This window comes from Mustela nigripes, chromosome 3 (assembly GCF_022355385.1).
Source record: "Mustela nigripes isolate SB6536 chromosome 3, MUSNIG.SB6536, whole genome shotgun sequence".
Lineage (NCBI taxonomy): Eukaryota > Metazoa > Chordata > Mammalia > Carnivora > Mustelidae > Mustela > Mustela nigripes.
Genome location: NC_081559.1, coordinates 37,331,650 through 37,356,155, shown reverse-complemented (window position 1 = coordinate 37,356,155; position 24,506 = coordinate 37,331,650). Strand labels below are relative to the sequence as shown.

General features: G+C 44.1%; 1 protein-coding gene across 1 annotated transcript in view; it reads left to right on the top strand.

The window, feature by feature from the left end:
• Positions 1 to 24,506, top strand: part of DNER (delta/notch like EGF repeat containing) — a 308,544-nt gene that overhangs the window by 161,483 nt on the left and 122,555 nt on the right. The window contains exon 5 of the mRNA XM_059393655.1: positions 9,066 to 9,211. Coding sequence (XP_059249638.1) covers positions 9,066 to 9,211 — 146 coding nt within the window. The remainder of the gene's footprint in view (positions 1 to 9,065; positions 9,212 to 24,506) is intronic.

Below are 24,506 nucleotides of genomic sequence, written 5' to 3'. Positions count from 1 at the left end.
TGGTGATGGTGATGATGATGATGCTGGTGGTGGTGGTGATGGTGATGATGGTGGGCATGTGATGGTAGTGAAGATGATGGTGATCATGGTGGTGATGATGATGATGATTATGATAATGGTGATAACGGTGATTATGGTGGTAGTGATGATGGTGATGATATTGATGGTGGCGATGATGATGATGTTGATGGTGGTGATGATGATGGTGGTGATGATGATGGTGGTGATGATGGTGATAATGATGATAGTGGTGGTAATGGTGATGATGATGGTTATGTTGGTGGTGGTGATGATGGTGGTGATGTGATGGTGATGATGATGGTGATGGTAGTGATGATAATGATAGTGATGATGGTGGTGGTGGTGATAATGGTGGTGATGATGATGGCAGTGTTGATGATGATGGTGATGGTGATGAAGATGCCTTACAGAGTTCTTACTACTTAGTTGCACTGCACTAAGAGCTTTGCCCATACTAAGACCTTTAATCATAACCACCAGCCCAGGAAATACGTAGTGTTATTAGTTCTCTTTCAGAGAGAAAGAATCTGAGGCATGAATGGTGTAAATAACTCTCCCAAATTCAGAGCTGGGGAGAAGTTGAACATCTGGTGGCTGAGCCTATATAACCTCCCTTTAACCTCATGTAGGCACTTGGGCCTGGTTACTCATGTTAGTATAAATAGTAAAGCCACTAAGTAGGGAGCACTCATTTGGAGTTAATCAGTAGATATTGTGGGCACTCACTTCTGTAATGTGAAACTTACACCATCTATAGAATAAGTAAAAGTTACAATTAATGATCGATTATACCTACCTGTTAATGTGCACATTTAGTATAACCATGTATGATAAAAGGAATGACATTAGGTGTTTTTCCTAAGCTTGTGCTCAGTTCTCTCCCACTCCTCCCCTGTCTCATAGGGGAGCCACTCTCATGGTAAACCCTGCTTTGTGAGTACTAAGGAAGATGAAGGAGAGGGGGAAGTGATGGAATTAGTATTTTGTGAGATTGCAACGTGAAAGAGTAGCTACATGGTGATTCCTTCTTAGTCAAGGGGCAGAGGCAGCACGGGGAAGGAGTTTGTATGATTCCTTTGCACATCTGCATGGATTACAACACAGTCTAACCTGTTGCAATAGAGGACCTCAAATATATTGGCTTAAACAAGTTCCCAGTTCATCTCTCTCTTATGTTAGAAAGTAGAGGTAGTGAGTCCAGCCCCAAGAGGACAATTCTACACCCTCACCGCACAAACTCCATCTCTGGATTCAGACTGACATCCCCCATTGTCATAGGGCAATGGGATGCAGGGGCGGGGGGGAAATGGACAGGGCAGCCGTTGCTCAGTCTTCGTGGATGTACATCACTAAAACATCACACATCTTGCCCCTGAGTAACTGAGGAGAGGCGTGTTCTTTAACCGGGTGGCCCAGTTCTCAGCACAAACTCCCAATGCTGTTATTCAAAGGATGTGGGGAGAGAATGAACCACTAGGCAACTAGCTGTTACTCCCAACTCAAATATTCAAGTCTCAACTTTGGAGAAATGATTTAGTCTAATATTTGTAGAGAATGGAGTATGGTAGGACATGAACATCTTGAAAAAAAAAAAAAGTTAAACAGAAATACAGCACTCTGGGCTAGTAACCCTTAATTGTGGGAATAGCTATTTCTTTTGGAAAAGTATAGAACGTCAACCTAAGGAGTCTCCATATAAAATTTTTGTTCATTTCATGAGCCTGTGTTTTGATACTGAATTTTCAGAGCCTCTCTACAGGATGAATAGACAGAAGGTGCCAATGAGATGCTGATAAAGCTGGGAGGAATGGGGAAGGGCCACTGTGTCTGACAGTAAGATTTGCTGAGAATCAGTCATTCTATCTTCAGGTGATAGCAAGTGGATCGTATTTTTTTTTTTCTCTTTCTAACAACAGCTTCCCTTATCTTTGCAATTTCTTTTATTTTGGAGCAAATGATATTACTTAGTATATACTTTTCATCATCATTCAGCCAGGGATAATCCACCCAGTGATTCAGATGAGTTGGCAATGATAGTCATATTTGGTCTATCACTGTTATGCGCCATTGTGTCTCCTAATTCAGAAAGCATTTTGGGCCCTCCCTTACTCAGGAACCCACAGAAAATGAGACTATCTGTATGAGTGAATTTTCCAAAAAGCAAGGTGCTTAAGTGTCAAAACTTCAGAGTAAGCAGGTAAGTAAACAATGGCAGAACCCAGTCTTTACATGGAAATCTAAAGAAAGCTTTGTTTAGAAAAGACAGATGGACCTTGAATGAGGTCCTGGGATGGTCAGGGTGGCCGGGTTCTACATGGGTATCATGATAGCTTTTTTGGTCTGTAGTCACCTTTCCCCCTTAACTCCTTCCTGGTCTGCTGGCACTCAGCACACATGCAAAATAGCAAAGGGTATTAGTAAGCTTTGCTTTATTGTCGTGTGGCCCTGGTCTAGGTTCATATTTGCTCCCTGCCCCAAGCTCTCATTGTCTCTGGACTGACATTGTCAAAAGACGAGTTAGTTCTCAGGTTATGCTTCTCAGCCTACAAGTACAGAGTCACGAATCCCTGGGGATCCTGACCAGCTTCTTAAGCTTTGCACTCATCTCCATCCTCCCTTCTTAAAAAAAAAGTTGGTGCACATACGCCATTTCATCCCTGCTTTTGTGGAACCAGGTGTGGGATTGGGGGTGTTTGACTTCCCAATGATTATGTGAATGCAGAAACCCTGGGTCTCCAGCTGGAGCAGGAATCCACAATATTTCAAGCTTTTCATGCCTATCTTCTGCCAGCCATGGGACTTCCTGGACTGTGAACAGTTTTTATAGGTTATAGGTTTATGCCAAATGACTTGCCAAGTCTTAATAGGAAAAGTCGGCAGTCTGTTTCCAACACCTACTGCTCAAGTATTCACGGCCAGAATTTTGTTTTGCATGTATGCTTTCCTTTAACAGGAAAGAAAATGGTCTTTAGTCAAACCACTGAAGTGAGAAATGCAAATCTCATTTGCCGTTAATCCCAATGAGGTATTAACTACAAAGTCCATTTAAAGACTCTTTAGTGTTAATATTAAAGAAGACACGTGATAAAATAAACAGTTAATGGCCTGGAGCCAGCCATCTTGTATGCTCTGAACAACGCTTGACCACTCCACCCCGGGGATAATGACCAGACCCCCTTTCAGTTGCTCTCAACTTCTCATTGGCACCAGGGGAGGTGAGTTTGGGAAAGTCACTGGTTTGAAAGGGCTGTGATGATGGCAAAACACTTTATTACCTTGTTAATGAGCACAGTGAGGGGTTGTAGGCAGGGCAAAGCATTTGTATGTTCTTGTGTAGAGTTAGGGGGGAAGGAATGGGGAGAGGGGGAAGGAAACCCACTTTTTGTCACCATAACTAGTTACTTGAGGGTGTTAACAGATCTCTGGATGATCTTCGGAGAACATTTTCCTTCATTATGGTTTTAGAATGCATTAGGGAAATCATCTGGTTGTATAGCCAGTAGAGGGGACTCTCCAAGGTAAGCGGTATCTTTTCCCTCTCTCCTACCCTTCCCTCCCTCCCTCTTCTCTTTCTTTCCCAACATCTGAATATTGAGTGGAACTATGTGGCATCCTTGAAATTTTTTTTTTGGTCAGCTACTACAGTTCCCCCCCTCAATGCTGAAGTGTTCTTCTCGTAGTTCTAGATGTCCTTCATGCTGCAGAAAACTTGTCTTTTCTTATCAACCCCACCATGGAAAAATCATGTAGCTATTTGTTTTAGTTTATTATCCTAGCACAATTCTGTTGTGGTCTGATGTCAGTACATAGCTAAGTTTATATCGTGAATGCTGGCCTGTCAATCTGGATTCTGGGCCCTGTTCTCTCTCTCTCTGATCACGAGGTGCCCTTCCCTGTCCCAGTAGTGCAACACCGTCTGTATTCAGATGAGGCCATTTAAATATTCAGATCCTCTGATCTGGCTCTTTCTGCCTCTCTGTCCTCATCAAGGTGCTGGCTATTGACGCCCTGATGTCCTCATCTGTGTGACACATTGACCTCTTCCTCCATGTGACACATGACCTTCTCCTCCATGTGACATACTGATCTCATCCATGTGACACACTGACCTCCTCCTTCATGTGACATATCACCTCCTCATCCATGGGACACATGTCCCCCTCATCCATGTGACTTGGTGACCTCCTCCTCCATGTGACACATGACCTCCTCCTTCATGTGACATATGACCTCCTCAGCTCTCTTGGCTGGCTCTTCCTCAGCCTTTGGAGCTCACCCTAAAAGCAGCCTCTTACTTAGAGCTAGATAAGCATCTGCTGGATGTGGAACAGAAGGGCTCAGCTTCCCTCCAGCCCCATGCTGCTGTCTATCCTACCCACCCCACCGCGCGCGTTTACTCACTGAAGCGCACGATCTGTCCACGTAAAGTGACTCAGTATTTTTGCCTCATAGTCAGAATCATAGACTTGGACTGTACGCAATGATGATTTAAATATATGTTTATTCATGAACATTTTCAAAGAACTCCAGTCTTCTATTTGTTGTGGTTGGGATGAAGAATATATTTTCTCAGGAGAGGGAGAGGGTGAGAAAATGTGACTTAAGTGGGAGAGCCCCTGAAGCTTTGGATGGAGAGCCTTTGTCTTCCTTCTCCATTTCTGCTTTCTTTGTGTTCCTGTGTGAGGGTCTCCTTTCCTGGGGACTCACACACTTTCTGTCTTATGCTTTGTTATTCCTCTTCAGTCTTCCTGCCTCCTTCCCCCTCCTTACTTTCTTTTTGAAATCTCATCCTTCTTTCTAAATCTCAGCTAGCTCTTTCCCTTGCTTATTGTTAATGTAAACCAGGCTTCCGCTCGAGTGCCACCATGGCCTGCTGTGTAGGAGCAGTTCTGTAGTTTTGGTTTTTTTTTTTTTGGGGAAGGACCATAGAAGATGCTGGTGTTGCCAAGAGCCCATTCTGAGAAAGCTCTAGCAACAGAACAGGAGTGTCCTCCTCATTCAGACTTCATCGGTTTTGTCTCCAGTTGATTAGTTGGCCTATGGATCTTAGAATTCCGAATATGAGGACAAGCGTTTCCATCTTGGTCTGTATCAAGAATTATATTAGGTATATTGGCTTCATGTTATTAAGGAAGAGAAAAAATAGTGACCATTTGCTCCGCATTTCTTTCAAGTGTGCTAGAAGTGCCCATCGGTTTGAGTGTTGTGTCAAAGAAACCACACTGGCTGTTCAACAACTTTCAAATGATCACTTATAAAGCCCCCCAAGAACTTAAAAAATAAGTTCTATTTCATTTCAGATTCTTCCTGCTGCCTCTTTGTAAAGGGTGCAGTTCTTGCTCTTGGCATGTGGGATTTCCTGAGGGCTGCTTTGCTCTAACCCAGCTGCAGTTTGATGAAGCTTAAATTGGACAGTATTACTTTTCATTATGAGCAGCTCCAAGCATTTTCCCTGAGACGGGATCAAAGGGAGGTGCCAGCAACTTACTGAAATTACAGTCTTACCTGGAAGGAGCCGCCAGACAACATGCTCATCTCATGAGCAGTATACTGCTGAAAATAACATGCATATCCTTTTGACTTACATTGGGGGATTCAGTGACATAATTAGGAATTACATAGTAGTATGCGACACACTGTTGCAAAGAGTGATTTCTTTAATGGTTTCCTGAAGCATGTGAGGGCCAAAATGCTCACAGCCTTACGGAGCAAACAAAGCTAATATAGAAACCTTTATCAGAATTGTCTCCAAGAATTTTGGAGACTTAGGATGAGCCAGAGAGTATAAAGATTGTCTAAATAACACAGAAGCACCTAGACTTTCAAAAATAGATGTGTAAAAGGTGCTTTCAGAGGCTCAAATGCGTGCCTCTAATTCCACATGATATAATATTATTTATGTTCCTTAGATTGGTTTTTCTACCAGGCCAGTGGTTCTTAACTGGAAGCGATGTTTGAATTACTCAGGGAATCCTTTAAAAAACGTGCCTGCCAGAGGACCATCCTGGATCATTGATTCTAAGGCACTTGTGTTGCAGCCTGGCAGTATGTACTTGGAAAAAGCCCCTGCAAAATTATGAAGCTTCTGGTTTCAAAACTGGTTAAGGATCACTGCTCTTGACTCAAAGTTTGGTGTGGTAGAAACAAAGACTGCGCCATCTTTGTAACCTGGAGATCTAAGTGAGTGCCTGGTTTGTGGACGTGAGCTCAGTAAATGTTCTTGAGGAAATGGAAGCAAACAATCTAGCAAACCATACCATGTATATTTTTAACTACGCATTCATTTGGATTACTACTGGCTAAGTAAATTCAATAGTTGAGTAGAATTTTTAAAATAACCTTCAGAGGGAGGCCTCTTCTACAGAATCATAGAGCATTTTTTAAAAAAGATTTTATTTATTTATTTGACAGAGAGAGATCACAAGTAGGCAGAGAGAGAGGAAGGGAAGCAGGCTCCCTGCTGAGCAGAGAGCCTGATTTGGGGCTCGATCCTGGGATCACAACCTGAGCCGAAGGCAGAGGCTTTAACCCACTGGGCCACCCAGGTGCCCCTATATAGCAATTTAAAAAAAAAGATTTTGTCTATTTATTTGACAGAGAGAGAGAGAGAGAAAGTGAGCAAGGGAGCAATAGCAAGGGGAGGAGCAGAGGGAGAGGGAGAAGCAGACTCCCCACTTAGCAGAGAGCCTGACATGGGCCCCCATCCCAGGACCCTGGGGTCATGACCTGAGCCACAGGCAGACGCTTAACCGACTGAGCCACCCAGGTGCTCTTACATAGCATTTTGTGATTTAAATGTTTAGTAAGTAGGCACGTGATATAGTTTTTAACAACAATTTAATATGAAACCAGAGAACAAAGCAAAATCACAGAAGACACTTCTATAAATTCTGATATTTTTCCTCCATTATTTTATGTGTAAAAAGGTCTTTTATGATAAGACCTCTGGTAGCGTCCCACCATTGTACTAGGCTCCATTTTCCTATAATTTACTCGTAAGTATAACTTTATACTTTAAAGTATAACTTTACTCATAAGTTGATAAAAAAAACTATTATTAGTAAACAGGAATTTATGCATTTGAGTGATTGCTCTTTTTTTTTAAAGTTGACATGTTGGATGGCAGGACATTTTAGAAAGTTTTCCCAGGTCATATACATACCCGTCTCTTGCCTTCCTACCAACCATTTCTCTAAGACTTTGTCCCTTGCCATTAAGGAAGCTTCAGTAAAGGTGGGTAGATAAGAAAGCATCTGAGACAGAGAAAAACCAGGGACCTGTACACGGGAGTGTGTACTCGGGCACAGGTGGACATGGCAGAGCTTGGAGGGGGTGGACTGTTGAGGAAAAACTCAGGAATAAGGTGAGATCAGAGCTATAATGTTGGGAGAGGAAGGGGTATTCCAGGCAACTGTTTACAGAGCTGGGGTGAGCCAGACATGAGCAAAGGCAGCTGGGAGATGGCTTAAGGCGTCCACAGAGTGCGGAGCCATGACAGAGGAAGTACTTCCCTCTGTAGAGGGAAGTGCCTTTGCCGGAACCATGCTTTCCTTCTGTCCCAAAGCCAGCGAATGATCAAGTTTTCAGTAGGACATCTTAGGAAGAAAACCACTAGTTCCCTATGGGTGTGAAATACCACTGTTTGTGAGACCTGTGGAACCTGTCTTTACCGAGGCACCAAGAGACGTTTGTCTCCTGGTTACAAACAGAAGCTGAGAGGTGTCTCTCCTTTGCTGTGACTTGCTTTAATATCCATCATAACCTTAAAACTTGTGGGTTGAATTAAATCTTACATTGCTGTTTTGAGTCTGTCATCTGCCTGTTAAAAACAACCCCAATGTTAATGGAGTACTTGACATGTTGCAGATTCCTGATCTCTGGGCGCTCCTCGGGCCAGAGGAGGAGGGTGACCATTTTGTCCCATTATTTGAGACAGTCTCACTTTATGCCTGTGTCCACTTGCAATCATGAAAGCTCTCCCATTTTGATTGGAAAAGAGTCCTAGTTTGGAGGATAAATTCTATGGTCACCCTATTTTGCGGTTATTTTCTTTCCCCAATGCAAGAGAAAATTGGGGCTCAGAGAGTCATGGATGTCTAGAATCACTGTCACCACCTTGTCTTAAGCACCTTTTATGGGCAAAGCAGGAGTCTGTCTCCTGGATAATGGAAATGTTAATGGTAGGTTGTTCATTTAGAAATGAAAACTTAGACATAAATAAATGAATATTCTTGTTAGAAAAAAAGAGACACTCTCCTAGGGAAAGCATCATATTATTGATGCAAGAAACTTGCAGTATTATTTCTTCATTCCTGTTGGAGGCTATGTTTTTTTCTACATTTATTGTTACCTCCTATGTACAAGTAGCTGCACCAGTTGCAAGATCATTTGGGGATTAATATGACACATCAGGGATGGTTCGATCAATCTTCAACTGTGATTGGCCCTGTTTTATTAGATGATTAAATCACATAACTTAATTGATACCGTGTAGTCAGGCTGATGACAAATGATGCTAGGTATCCATAAGCCCATCATTGAATGTGTTCCTGTCCTGCTTATCCACCTGTCAGGACACTGAGAGCCACTCGGGCAGGCTGGCACGGGGGGTGGTCTTGGGAGATATTTAGTGCTTGTAACCATCCAAAGTAGCCAGGATGAGGAAGAGTCAGGAGGTGTGGGCAGGTGGCCTCTGGGAGAAGATGGGCTCAAAACTAGTAAATTCTAAGACGCTAATGGGAGGTTGGAATTAAGAGACAAAATGGCCCCTGGAAGAGATGGGCAGGAGCACAACAGCAGCATCTAATGCCATGACTGAGCGCCTGGTCTCTCCTTGGGCCTTAGGTATTTCTCATGTTGCTTGATCTTTCTTGAAAGGCCAGAGGTCTGAATGGCCACTAGTCACACACTTTATTTCTTGGCCTAGCATTACATTTTGTTTTGTTCGTCTGACTTGAATGCTGCGGAAAATAAACTCATCGTCTTGTGGAACGAATGTTGGTAAAGTTTTACTTTACATTTTCTTTTGTCCCCCCCGTCCTTAGGTTTTGTGAATGATTCTGTGACTAAATCTATTGTGGCTTTGCGCTTAACTCTGGTGGTGAAGGCCAGCACCTGTGTATCAGGGGAGAGCCATGCAAATGACCTGGAGTGTTCTGGAAAAGGAAAATGTACCACGAAGCCATCCGAGGTAAGGGGACACCTGCTAGCTTTTAAAAGTTATATTTACGTAAATATGTGTCTATACCTGTATATTGATACCTATCTATATCTATTTATCAAGAATGAAAGGGGAGGGAACTAGTGAATTTGCTGAAAAATCCCTACAAATTTCTGGTTTCAGTTTTACATTAGTGAGCAGCCTATGGATATCCAGTCTCTGTGTAACGTATAAAGTCATGATAACATGTCGGGGGCAGTGCTAGATTTTGCTTTGGGTGAAGTAGAGATGTTTTGAGAAGAACAGTTCTGCTGTCTGGTGGAAGAATCCAGAACAATAGCAGAGGCATTTACTTTCTGGTTGTTACGTCACCCACTCCTCAGACTTAGCATTTCTCTAGCACTGATAACAGAGTTACAGAAGCAAGAGAAAAGAATAAGAAGGAACAGAGAAGAGGCAGGGTCAGGAAGGCTCATGTTATTTTTGACCTCTGCGGATCAGCGTCCTCAATGCTATGGTGGGCCAGAGTCCTGTGCCCCTTCTTCTTTATGGCTCAGGTCATACAGGCCATGGTGCAGGGGCAGAAGGACAAGTTCCTCCTCCTTGTTCTCTGCTGAGTGACAGGGGTCTGAGAGGCAGATCAGCATGGGACTGTGGTCATTGAGACCCACGTCCCCGGTACAGGGTTCTGTTAAAACAGCTTCTGCAGGTGTACTTGGGTTCTGCCCAGCATCCCAGGAAAGGGAGACTCACCCCTTAGGAGGGAGCCTGTTCCATTAGGGCACATCTGTTCCTCTTGCCACTTGCCTCCATGAACCTCTCCCTGTTCCACACATTTGTCCACTGGAGTTCATGCAAAGTGAAGTGGGTCCCCCAGGTCCCAAAAGAGCGTAGTTTGTTTTAGGCCGATATTTAAAAAAATATATATTTTTTAATTTGAGAGAGAGAGAGTGAACAGGAGCCAGAGGAGACACAGGGGGAGAGGCAGAGGGAGAGGGACAAGCAGACTCCCTGCTCAGCAGAGAGCCTGACATGGGGCTCGATCCCAGGACCCCAAGATCATGACCTGAGCCAAAGGCATATTCTCAACTGACTGAACCACCCAGGTGCCCCAGTTTTAGATCAGTTTTACAGGTGGTGCCGGTGAACTTTCTTTGGAGAAACTTCCTTAGGGTAATGTCGACGCATTTGGTAATAGTGGTATGAACTTGGTGCAGTGAGGGGAGGCGGGGGGTGACGGACAGAGAGGTGTTGGGAGATACTTTCAGGTGTTGCTTAGGTCATTTTGGAAGACCCATGGTCTTGATGTGTTAGGTGTACTATTTGTGGAGGCATAAATATACCATTTTCCAGTGAGATATTCTCTGCAGGGGGCAGAATGCCCTAAGGGAGTTACAGAACAATAATTTCTGCTAAATCTTTGAAAAGGAACACGAATGTAAACCAAAGCCAGAATGAAACCCCCCGGGCATGGGATGGGGCCTGACATGGAGCCAGGAGACAGAGCCGGGGATTTCTTGTATAAAGCCAAGCCTGCGCCCTGAATCCCGTTGTCTTCCATCTTGCCCAGCAACTTGGGCCGTTTTCTCTCTTTCCTGAGGGGAAGCTTCATTTATCAGTTCATGGGTAGAAAAAAAGAAGTAAAGGATCTTAAGTGTTCTGTTGTGACAGTCGAGGCAGAGGAGGTTATAGAAGCTGAGAGAAGATGAGGAAGCAGTGGGGGAGCTCATCTGATAAGGACCTTCCAGATGAGAGGAAGCGGATAAGCCTGAGGAACGCTAACGGCCCCCGCTGGAAGAGCATCAAACCTTCCAAGTGTGAAGAGGAGACACATCGGTGTTCCCCAGATTCATCCTTATTATTCCGAGTGAACAGTCCTCGGGCCTCACTAGCCCTGAGAAAGACAAGAGTGGTGGACAAGAAATGGCTGAGATGGGGAAGGGAGGGCTGTTCTCGGAATCTGGGACTGACCCAGTGGTTGTTTCCTTGTGGGCTTTCTCTTACGGTGGATGAATCATCTGGGGAGACTTCTTACCCATACAGAAGTCACCATGACTTGTTTTGTTTGTATTTGTTTTTGTTTTTTTGGAGACGGAGAGAGAGGGGGAAACAGTGCATGCATGTATGGCGGGCAGTGGCAGAGGGAGAGGAAAAGAGAAAATCTTAAGCAGGCTCTAGGCTCAGCGCAAAGCCCAATGTGGGGCTCGATCTCACAACACTGAGATCAGGACCTGAGCCGAAACCGAGAGTCAGACACTCAACCGACAGAGCGACCTAGGCGCCCCACTATGTTTTCTTAGAACATGCATGTTGCTGGTTTACCCTCTTCCTCCGCATGGGTGTCATCTGTGTGACCCCTCTCCCCTAGAGGCTTGGCCTGCTGGTGTAGAATTAATTCACTGAAAAGGCAGCTGAAGCATTTAGTGCCTGGCAGGTAACTTCGCAAATCTTGCCAAAGTGCTTTGTTTTTTGTGCAGAAAGGTCTCAAGAGCCTTCCTGAAGAATCCATGCTAATTTTAGCAGGTCACTTAAAAGGAGGTACAGTTTCATTATGGGTGCTGGCTCTTTTGAAGAGCTCTGAGTGCCCCGCCTCCCTCCTCTGCCCCCCCATCCCACACCAGGTGTGAAACCTCTGTTGTTGTTGCTTCTCTCAAAGCCTGCATTTACCTTCAGTGAACTGCAGGAAATTGTGGCCAGTCGTCTTACCCAAGCCACAATAATTACCCCCAGTGATGCTAAGCGAATGGTTAGGCTGTAATTACCATGTCCCAGTACAGACTTGCCACATTGTTATCTTGGAGAGAACCATCTGGAAACCAGTCCTCCCATTCACAAAAACATGGCAGGAGTTGTACTACCTGTGGCAGGATTAGGAAGGGAAATTGGGCTGTCCCAGCACTTTTTGTAATGGTTGTCAGTGGCTGTCCGGTGACTTGTAAACAGTTCAGTAGCCATAAAAGACTGTCGCTCTCAGGTTTCCTTCTTTGTACTGTTTCCTCAACTTAGAAGTGACATAGTGCAGTCTTTCCGCCAAGGCAAGAAGCCAGGCCGTAGTTCAAAACAAAAAGAGCTCTACTTGGTGGTTTAATGCGATTGTTTCTAATTACTTTTATATCTTTTTATTAGATCATCCGTCAAAATAAGAGCAAGTCTGTGATTCCCATACTACTCTCATTGGGTCATGGAGGTATTTCCTTGCAGATGGACTTTGGCTAGAGGTGATTTTACAATTCCAAGCTGACAGGTGGTTTGCCATAAAGCTCTACCTTGGTGCTCTTACAGAGCACGCTGTCCTCAGAAAGTCTCTCTCTCTCTCCTTTTTTTTTTTTTTAAGATTTCTTTATTTATTTTAGAGAAAAATAGAGAGAGCACGCACATGTGCAAGCAGGGGGAGAGGAAGAAGGAGGTGGAGAAAGAGACAGAGAGAGAGAGTAAAGCAGATTCCCCACTGAGCATGGAGTCTGATGTGGGCTGGATCCATGACCCTGAGATCTTGACCTGAGCTGAAATCAAGAGTGGGATGCTAAACTGACTGAGCCATCCAGGCACCCCTGGGAAAGTCTTTTTGTATATTTACTGTAACACGGGAAGGAGCTCTGTTTTTTGAAAACTGCTTTTATTAACGAGGGTTGATTCTGATCTTTTCTTCTCCTTGCCCCCCCAGAAATTTTTTAAAAATTAAATAAATAAAATAAAAAATAAAAAGTTGACTGTAGTCACTACTTCTCTTTGAATTTTGTCACCAAATTTGGCTGCTGTTTATTTGATGACTCCCTCATTATCCTAATGGTAAGTTTCAGGGTGCTTTGCTGGTGTGGACCTTAAGCCTTCTTAAGATCCACTTAGGATTCATGGACCCTGTCTTTCAAGAACAGGAGTTATGTATTAGGATTCTCCAGAGAAACAGAACCAAAGCATAACCTATCCTATCCTATATATTTTTGAATTAAGATTTAGTTTAAGGGATTGACTTACTATAATTCCATCATTGTGGAGTCTTGGTGTCGTCAACATCTGAGTGGGAGGCCAGTGAGCAGGAGACTCAGGAAAGAGCTTCAGCTCTCGTGCAAAAGGGTCTGCTGCTGATGTTGGGGAATGACGTCTGCAGGCCATCTGCTGCAGAGTTCTCTCTTGCTCAGGGGAGGTCAGCCTCTCATGCTATTTAAGCCTTCAACTGTTTGGGTGAGGCCCACCCTCACTACAGGAGTAAGCTTCTTTCCTCAAAGTCCATGGATTTAAATGTAAATCTCATCCAAAAACACCCTCACAGAAGCATCCAGAATATTGTTTGACCAAATAGCTAGGCACCATGATTCAGCCGAATTGACACATTAAATTTATCATCATGAGATTCTATTTTTTCTCAGATTCACCGTTGCCTCCTTTCTGCCGATTTGTGTTCCTTGCCCACAAAGTTAAAGGAATAGTTTTAAAATTTTAGTTTGCCTAAGATTTGCTCGAGGCCCTGACAAAAAGGGTCATATTCCAAGACCCTCACTCAGATTATGACATCCTTCATTGGCAGCCAGGTGATTTGGCGGAAGTAGATTGTAGACTATCATTCTGTAAGTAGAGTCTCAGGACCAGAGCTTACCATCTCCCTACTTTTGCTGCTTCTCTAAAGCAATATACAACATCTTTTTATTCAAGGACTTCATTGTTCATAATTTTAAGGTCATGTGGAATTAATAAAGAGAAATGCTGATAGGTGATATAATGTTTCCATACCTACTCAGCGTTCTCCTGTGTGTTAGCCCAGGTCTGTATTGATAAGGATCGGGCCTCCATCCTTAGAAGGTTCCTCAGGATTCTCTCTAGCTCTTGTCTTCGGAATCTATTATCCTGAGGCTGTTTGAGTTGGATACAGGTGCTACCTACTCAGACTTTGTTTTGAGAGAGAGGTAAGCTGGCTTTGTGTCTGAGAGCCATTCCCAAGCCCCTTTGGAGCCTGTGTCTTAATCTTAATTCTGTCTCTAGATGTGGGCCTGTCCATGGGAGAAGTAGGAACATGTCAGGTTCCTGAAAGTTCCCAACCTTCTGTTACCTCCCTCCCTACTCCTGGGAGTTGAAGGCTCAAGCTCTAGTAAGTCCTAGTATTTTCACAGCCGAGTTCTTCTGGTTAGGGTTGGTTTATTGGGAATAAGTCACTGACCTTAACTGGTCGCTTTGTCCCTGGTTTGATAACACCCTCTGTTCTTGTTCTAGAGCCCCTGTGGCCTGGGTAGGGGACACTACCCTTCCAGGAGCCAGTCTGCCTTATATCAACACCCTCCTTATTTTTTTTTCCTATTTCCAAAGATGTGCCTCTTTATTAGGGCTCCCAGCAAGTTCCCATTTCTGAAGTTTGCTTGTTTCCAATCTCATTCGCAGGGCAAAGGGATGAGTCTGCCCTGATCTGTGTGCGTGAACATCCTTTCCAGCTTGAACCGTGGCTCTCCTCACTAGCCAAGTGTCCCCCTGCTTCCTCCCTCAACTCCCTGTGGTTTTGCTCATGCTGTTCCCACCATCTGGAATGCTTAGCTACTACACCACCCTACTCCAGCCCTGTGCCTCCTGCCCGCCCACCTTCCTAACTTTATTCCAGGGTCAGCCCCAAACCTTCTTCCTTCGGAAAGCTGTCCATACCTCCTGCTACAAGCTCCCTCTCTCAAGCCTGGCAACATTTTAGTTTTCTAATGAGACGCCTGACCTTTGATTTCTGCTTATATTTCTTTATGTGTGTTACTATTTGCATGCACTGGCCTGCAGAGTTATTACCCGTCCTGTGCCTGGTCCCACGCCAGGCACTGGCGAGGACACACTTGGTCAGCTAAGATGCAGGGTGCTGGATGAATCGTGGATTCAAGCGTGGGGTGATGTGTGCCATGGGAGGGATCTGCAGATGCCTTTTGGAGGCTCAGAGAAATACCTTACTCAGAGATGGGATCATAGAGAGCTTCCCAGTGGAGTCTCAGATGGTGAGCTCCGTGCTTTTAGAGCCTGTTTGTTCCATCTGTATCATTGTAACAGCTCAGCAGGGGGCTTTCGGCATGGTGGTGGTGTGTGGGGGGGTGCTCCAAAACTGCCTATGAGTCGAATGAATAAAATAAATAAAAGAACAAGAATAGGGCAGAAAATCAAATCTCTGAGTTTCGAGTTACATATTATAATTTGAATTATATATTTGGTTACGGGAGCATGGGAAGGACATGGTGAATTTGGTTTCATAAACTAATGAGTTGGAAACTAGTCTCTGATCTAAAGCCTTCCCACAGATGGTGTGACCTAGAACATTGTAGTAACCCCACGGGAACATTTCAAGCCATGTTGCCAAGCCTTTTCTTCTCATTTCAAAAAGAAATCGGTTAGAATAATTTGAACCAGTGGCCCCTTTGATGCCATCCTCCTGTGGGTTGGAAACTGTCAGCAAACTCCTCTTCGGGTTAGGAAGAGCACTGTGCCAGGGGGCAGAAGAAGATGTCATATTCTTTGGCTCATCACGTCTCTGAGAGCTCGTTTTCCCACCACCGTCAGTGTAAGTGTAAAGGCCCTAATGAGGCTTTGCAAAACGCCTGTGACCTGGCAGGTTTTTGAGAAAGAAATGAGGAGGGACATTGGGTAGACAAGGAAGCCCATCAAAGAATCAGAGGAAGGGCATTTGCTGTATGCTTCTCGGCATCAAAACAGCCGCTGGCAAGCAAGCCGTGGAGCTGCTTGCTGCTAGTTCTATTCAGTGCGTGGCAGGGTCAGGTCCCCACAGGCTGCCAGCACTGTGGGGGGCGCTCCCCCGTAAGTAGGAAACAAACCACAGCAGGGGAGGGTCAGAGTGAAACAGTGGATGGAACCTACTGGAGGAAGCAGTGGTTAGTGGCCTTACGGAGAAAAGAGACACTTTGTTCTAAGAAATTGTTCTAAGGGAGGGAGGGCTTTTTCTTGACTGAATAAATAGCTTCAGAATAGTGCTCATTAAACATTTTTGAGTTGGAGAATAGATGCTTAGGACTTAATGCCAAAATGAACAGGCCTGAGATACATTTATTTGCTAATAAGGGATGGGCAATCTGTCCTGCAGATTTTCCTTGCAGAAACTGCCTTGTGGATCTCTGAGATGAAAGTACTTTTATGGATAATAAAAATAGAATCATAATTATTAGAAACATATTAAGCACAGAGATCATAATGTGAGTGCATCCCAGTTGTGTTTTCAGTGATCAAGGATAAGCCTGTCTAGAATTTCACTGACTCTTGTCTGAATTATAATTCTTGGCACTAATATAATTAAAAAGCCATTGCTGGGGCAGCTGGGTGGCTCAGTCAGTTAAGCATCTGACTTTGGCTCAGGTCATAATTTCAGGGCTGTGGAATCCAGGCCTGAGTGGGGTTCCTTGCTTCCTGCTCAGCTGGGGAGTCTGCTTCTCCCTCTCTCTGCTCTTCCCATGCTTGTGCTCTCTCTCTCAAATGAATGAATACAATCTTTAAAAAAATAAAAATTTAAAAATTTAAAAAGCCATTGCTGCCTCTCATGTTGTAAAACAGGATGATCATATCATTGCCTACACAAAAACAGGACAGCATATTTGAATCTATTTTAAATTATTTAGAGAAATAATTGTAAATTTATGTCCCAAAGGAAAGATGTCTTACCATGGTTCTGTTTGGTGTCAGCATTTTCCAGAAGGTTGAACTGTATCTCCTCCTGCTAGTGGACAGTTACAGAAGCCTTTTTGTTGGCATCCCAAATATATTGGGGTGAGGATTATATCCCTTGTGACATTTCCAGGGTCAAAGAATTGAAAGTAGAGGTGACTTTTTTTTTTTAAGATTTTATTTATTTATTTGAGAGAGAGCGAAAACACAAGAGCAGGAGAGGAGGAACAGAGGGAGAGGGAAGGGCAGACTCCCCACTGAGCAAGGACCCTGGGGTCATGACCTGAGCCAAAGGCAGACGCTTAACCGACTGAGCCAACTAGGCATCCCTGAAAGGTAATTTTATTTTTTTAAAAAATTTTATCTATTTATTTGATAGACAAAGATCACAAGTAGGCAGAGAGGGAGGCAGAGAGGTAGGGGGAAGCAGGCTCCCCGCTGAGCAGAGAGGCCGATGTGGGGACTCAATCCCAGGACCCTGAGATCATGACCTGAGCTGAAGGCAGAGGCTTAACCCAGTGAGCCACCCAGGTGCCTCCAATCCCTGAAAGGTAATTTGAAAGGACTCCCTACCTATTTTGTTTTAAACACCAGGAAATAGAGGTCTAAGAGAGCTTTAAGCTATTTGTCCACAGCCCAAGAACTAGATTGTGGTAAAGGCAAGACAAGAATGGAGGGAGATTTCTGCCCCTCTGTTGGGGGGCTCCTTCCGTGGGGCAGCACTGCTTCTAGTAGAACATTCACGGTGACAGTGAGCCTTACTGCTTGTGTAGTATCTTTGCGTAAGTGTTCACTGTTCACTGTAAGGAAAACCAGGCACTGTCAGGTCAAAAACTTTTCAAATGATTTGACCTTATGACTTTTGGGGGCAGCCCTTCTTCAGGCTTAACATACTCATAAATTCTGGGAGGATCTTGTTAAAATGTGGATCTGGACCCTGTGGGTCTGGGGGTGGCCCTGAGATGAGACACTGGGGATACTGCGCCATGCCATGGAGGCCAGACCCCAACAGCAGTCAGAGAGACCTAGAAGATTCGACAATTTCCACTTGGGGTTTGGGGTATACATTACATGCGGCGGTGGTGGGGGGAACTAAGCTCTCTGGGACTCTCTTCTTGTAGAGAAGACTTTGAGAAAATCAGAGTACAAGGGAGCCAAGGAAGGCAAGGAAAGAGAAAATCCCTTTTGTGGTGACTAACATAACACAATAATAAAAAAAATCCCTATAGGTGTGCCCTGCGACTCTTTACACATAGCCTGGCCACTGTTCTTTATTTTATTTTATTTTTGGTAAAGATTTTATTTATTGATTTGTCAGAGAGAAAGAGAGAGCACAAGCAGGGCGAGTGGCAGGCAGAGAGCCCGATGCAGGACTCAATCCCAGGACTCCGGGAGCATGACCTGAGCCCAAGGCAGGTACCTATCAACAGAGCCACCCAGGCGTCCCTGTTCTTTGTTTTAGTCAGTCTACCCGCCCCCCCGCTTTTATTGAGATACACTTGACGTATAACATTGCATTAGTTTTAAGAGTACAAGGTAAAGGTTTGATAGAGGTGTATGTTGTGAGATGATCACCCTCCTAAGTTTAGTTACCATTCATCACGTCACTTAGTTACAATTTTTTTTTTCTGGTGGTGAGAATTTTTAAGATCTACATTCTTAGTCGCTTTTGAATACACGATACTGTATTAACTATAGGCATCACGCGGTATCTTAGATCCATAGGAATGATAAACTTCTGCTTGTACAATAATAAAAAGAAGGTTCTGGCTAGATTTTTATGCCCGCAAGAAGAAAATCCTCACTCTGGAATTTGGTGGGCATGCTTTCCTCTCCCTTTGATTGTTTTCTGCCCATGGTTTTCCGTTCTGCATGGCTGCTCCAAAGACAGCGTTGGTATAAATGCACTCATCTTCTGCCCTGAAGTCTGAGGAGATTAGGGCTTTGGTCTGATGCTGAGGTTTGCCCCGTTCCTTCTGTGACTTCCTCTTAGGTTTTAAGAATCAGTTCTGGGTTGGCGGCTTACCCGTCTGAGTTGTGGGAATATTAGATGGGTTCGGAATGAAGGCCCGATGTTAGGGGGCAGGACAGTACAATGTCCCCAAACCAAACTGACATGCCAGTGGACCCTGGGTGTGTGACTGATGTCTTCGTGGCAGGCAAGAGCTGGGAGGGTGGTGTTCATGGTATTAGTGGAGATCTCCTGGTTCCTTCTGTCCAAAAATAGCTTCCTGCTGGCTTTCCTGGTGCTTTCTCTTCAGCAGTTGGCCCCATTTTCTGCCTGTCAAAGAGTTACAGACTCACTGGAGGATTTGTCCCCTGGATGGGGTGTTTGTGGCTTTATTTACAGAACAGCGTGGCTTTACCTCACCCAGTGGTTTTTGACTTTTTGGTCTCGGGGCTCCCTTATAGTCATAGAGAATGCTGAGGACCCTAAAGAGCTTTTGTTTATTGGGTTATATCCTATTGGTATTTATCACATTAAATTTAAACTGAGGAACTTAATATTAGTAAATCAATCATTGCATGGTAACATAAATTAACACTTTTAAAATAAAAAGTTACTGTATTTTTCTTTTTTTTGAAGATTTTTTTTTGTATTTGTGGGAAAGAGGGAGGGAGCAAGCGAGTGAGCACAAGTGGGGGGAGGGAGGGGCAGAAGGAGAGGGAGAAGCAGACTCCCCGCTGAGCAGGGAGCCCCATACAGAGCTAGATCCCAGGATCCCAGCAATGTGACCTGAGCTGAAAGCAGAGGGTTAACTGACTGAGCCACCCAGGCACTCCAAAAAGTAACTACATTTTTCTTTTCTTTTTTTTTTTTCTGTAACTACATTTTTCAAAGCAGAAAGAATTTAGTGGGAAGAGAAGCACTGTTTTCATTTTAACAAATCTCCTTAATATCTGGCTTAAAGGAAGATGGCTGGATTTTCACACTTGCTTTTACATGCAATCTGTTGCAATGTGTTGTTTTGGTTGAAGTGTATGAAGAAAATTTAGCCTCAACAGATACTTAGTTGGAAAACAGAGGAGTGCTTTAATAGCCATTTCAGATAATTTTGGATATTTTTCTTGTAAATACTTTTACGTTTGATAAATGGCAAATTTTTAAAGGTTAATTGAATGCAAGAATCTGACACCCTATCAATGAACTCTTGTTCTGTTAGATTTCCCTTGATATGTCTTACATTTTGGATCTTCTACCCATGAATGGTTTTTATAACTTCCCACGTTGGCCATTTGGAAAATACTGGAGTAATACAGAGCTCCCCAAAGCTGACACATTTCATTATACGTTAACAAAAAATCACATAGGTGGTTAATTTCACCACTAGTCTCACCAGGAAAGTCTTGAAGTCTTGTGAATAGGTCAAGTACATAATGGAAGATAGAAGTTTTCCAAAATTTGAATTTTTCCTGAGAAGTTCAAATTTTATCTCTGATAACAAAAACTATTGGTTGTTTTACTTGACATGATAGGGTGACTTCATTCATTTGAGAGAAAATACCTGCTGAATAGCCAAGTCTGAACAACTGTAATTTGTCAGTCATTGTTTTAAGGAAAAAAGGTGTTCCATGAAAAGTGAGCTAGTGCACGACTCAAACAACTGTGCCCTGTGTTTCCTTGAGGTCAGCCCCTGACCTTGGGGGTGCATTGGAAGTGCTTTATGCATAGCTCTGCTTTGTCACAGAGAACGTCAAAAAGATGTGTGCTCAAGGGTTTTGAGATTTCATAAAATTTTAATTTTTCACATCTTCATCAAGGACATTCTAAGTGAAATGGGCATTCCCCCCCACCCCCTGCAAATGCTTGATGACAGTGAAGAGGCTTTGATTGCTGCCTCGAAGTCTGTGCTTTGATTTGTGTGAAGGCAAGAACAGTTTTTCTCACCTTTGTCTTGCATCTTGAGTACGAATTCCAACAGAGTGTAAAAGACACATCACATTTTAATATTATTGAAAGATAGTTTTGGCCTCGTGGACACCCTGAAAGGGTCTCAGACCCCTCCTCCCAGAGCACGGGGAAGCCTCGTCCTGGTCCAGACTTGGCCTTGGACCTTTCTCTCTGGACTCTCTTTACTTTCTGTACCTTTAACCTATTTTTCTGACCCCCTCCAGGTTAGTTTTGAAAGGTCAGCTTTTCTGTTCCTGACCTTGAAAACCACTTTGCAACTTTTGTCTTTTCTTTGGGGTTATTCTCTGAATAGCTTCTTTGTAACAGCTCTAGGTCACTATGCCAAAGTCCAATTTGACGAGTCCTAGTTTTTGTCTGTCTCTTGACCCTCAGTGACCCCCAGGTTCTCAGATCATTTCTACCCACACTCACGCCAACCTTCAGATCAACTGCCCACTGCCCGCAGGGGTCTCCGAGGCAGACTCCCTTTCCTTGCCCCTTTGTCCATTCTTCCTTCCTTGCCAGGCTCTGCAAAGAGCTAGATTAAAAACAAACAGAGCATTTCCTAAAATCCTTTTAAAAAGATAAAATGAAAGCAGGCCAGTGACAATCATAGAAATCTGAAGTGCTTAAAACCAACCTTTCTGTGAAACATCATTGCAAGCTCTTTAGGTAATAAACAATTACAAGAACATGGAGCAGAAATCATGGCTTTTCAGAAAATCAGACGGCTTTCCTGGGAGAAGAGGCAAGATTTTACTCTAGGATCTTGCTGTACGGAGGATAGTGGTGGTGTGTGTGTGCGGCGTAGGGCAGGGGGCGGGGGCTGTTACAGGCAGCAAGGAAGAGCTTGGATAAGCAGTATGCCTTGCCTTTTTGGCAAACTTGGCACGGAAGGGAGGGAGAGAGCGGGTCGGTGCTCCAAGTGGGGAAACAAGTCAAAGGGAGGAGTTTTTGAAAACTTCTAGAGCGTTAACAAGGCCAGTGCTAGGAAGCTGGCAGATGAGGCAGGGCAGTAGGTGGGGCGTAATTAATGTACGAAGATCCTGGAGGAGTCAGAATCAGGAGAGATCCAAGAGGGCTTCAGAGCAGGGGAGGAAATCTTCCTTCTCTGAGGCAAGTGATGTCAGGCACAGGGGGTGATGGGACTTTTAAAGCAATTTAAAAAAAAAATGAGATGAAATTCACAAGATACAGAAGTAACCATTGCAAGGTCAACAATTCAGGGGTGTTTAGTCCACTTACAGTCATGTGGAATTGGCACTTGCGAAAGGTGGAATGATGTGGTCGCCGATGTCCGGGGCTTTAAGATGGAGCCAGGAGACCATTAAGGAGGTGGGCCATGTGTGCTTTATCACCAGTGGAGGCAGGAGATTTCAAGCTGGGCCACACTGTGAAACTTCCAGGGACCCAGTCCGAACACTTGCACCCTCCCACAGTAAGAGATTTTGCTCAGTGGTTGCCTTAGAGACCACTTACACTCTGTTTAGATGAGTTTTCTGCCAACATCAATCAAAATTTTTTTATAAACAACACAGATGGGCATTCCCTTTTGTCTTTAAAAACCCTTGACTTTTGGGGTGCCTGGGTGGCTTAGTGGGTTAAAGCCTCTGCCTTCGGCTCAGGTCATGATCTCAGGATCCTGGGATCGAGCCCCGCATCAGGCTCTCTGCTCAGCAGGGAGCCTGCTTCCCCCTCTCTCTCTGCTGCTTCTCTGCCTACTTGTGATTCGTCTGTCTCTCTCAAATAAATAAATAAATAAAATATTTAAACAACAACAAACGCTTGATTTTTATTCCCATGGAGTGGGGAGAGGGCTGTACAGTTTGGATCGCTACCAAAAACCTGTACTGCCCAAACTGCAATTCTGAGACGCCCCCCCCCCCCCAATAAATGCTTTTGTTCTATTTTAGCTCTGCCTCTTTTCTCAGTTGGCACACATTTATCTAGTTTCAGGACATTTCATTCCTCCTGAAGGAGATTGTCCTGGTGCGGCCGTCACTCCCTGCTCCTGCCCCCAGCCCCTGGTGACAACCGGTCTGCATTCTATCTCTAGAGATTTACCTCCTCTTGATATTTCATACAAATGCAGTCCTACAGTCTGTGACCTTTGGGGGTAGGCTTCTTTCTCTCCACACAGCATCTTCCAGGTCAGCTGTGTTGTTCCCAGGGTCCATAATTCCTTCCTTTCATGGTTGGATAATATTCCATCATATGGCCATGCCCCAGTTTGTTGACATGTTTACTGTTGAGGGACATTCAGTTTATTCTCCATTTTTGGCTGTTGTGCTATTGCAGCCAAGAACACACAATCATGAGTATTTGAGTCTCTTTTTTCAGTTCTTCTGAGTGTATACCTAAGGAATGGAGTCTGTGGGTCATATGGGAATTCTGTCCGGGACAGAATCGGGCCTGGGATACCTGGTCAGTCTGAGGGTGGTCTTTGCCAGCCTGGTCTATTTCTAGGGAATGTAGAGTAAAGAGGTTGGTCTTTACCTGAAGAGATGGTCCCCTGATACTGCCTTGACTGGCAGTTGGCCAGAAAGCTACCACCTCCATGACCAAGGGACAGGACAGGTGTCACCCCAACACTGTCAGACCGTATTGAGCCATCATGTGGGTTTCTTCCTGCAGACTGCCTTTTCTTTGTCTAAGAGTAACCCCAAGAAAACTGGCCCAAACTCGCATGTCTGTTACTCATCAGCATCAGTGAACTCATTCTATACTCAACTTTCACATAACGGACATTGGAGACTAAGATCAGCATTTGACTGAGCCACCAACATTACTCTTTCCCAAGTTTACAGTGGAGGAGAATTTCTAGTTTAATAACTCTGAAGTTAAACAGAGTATTTCCAAGTCAATCAGGAGCAGAAGAGCTGGCTTCAGAGGGGGAGGAGAAAGCTCTCCCTGGCACTGGGCAGGTGCTCAGTAACGGATATGTGGAAGGAGGTTACCACAGGCCCCCAGGGGCTATCGCAGTGAAGGCAAGGATTCCAACTCTATATGACTATACTTGGTTTCCACGTGATTCTGGGCAGAAAGTTCAAGCCGTGTTTTAAACTTAGAGGTGATTCTATGATATATGCAGGGAGATCTCATTTAGGGCTTAAGTGTGGACGGAAGGGCACAGAGCATGCTGGTGTGACAGGCTTCCAGGAGTGTGCAGAGGCCCTGGCAAATGTAGAACGTTCCAGATTTTTCCGGAATAGAAAGGTCATTAATTATGTAGGACACCAGAACTGCCGTTTATACATCTTGTTTTTGCAGTCACGACATTTTGGCAGGAAACATTGGGAAAAAGAAGCACATGAACACAGCAAATGCTGGTAGCAGCTGACAGAGTACCGTTTATACATTCCATGTATAATGACCCATGAGTGTTGAGCTCTATAGCTATAGAAAAACATAAAAATTTTTGCTTTTTCTCTCTTCATTATAATTCAATAACTGCTTTCTTTCCTAACTCCACTAGAATGATTTTGGGTTTTCTTTCCTACTAGTCTTTTTTTTTTCTTAAATTTTTAATTTCTTTTACATGTTTTCATCACATTTTGCCTATGTCCTTTTTATTTGTCATTATCTGGTTTTGGTTTAATTTGGTATATATGTAAGAGCTGGTGAGAAAAGCATCATAGGTAATCACCCTCAAATGGTGTCAGTGACAGAGAATTGAACAAAGTCATATAAATCGAGCAAATTGCTACAAGGGACATTAAAGTTAGTGGAAACTGTAATATGGAAAGAATGAGCTCTGTGTCATGAAAACACCAGTCGAAGTGATGAGGCAGCCACCTGCGAAGGAAG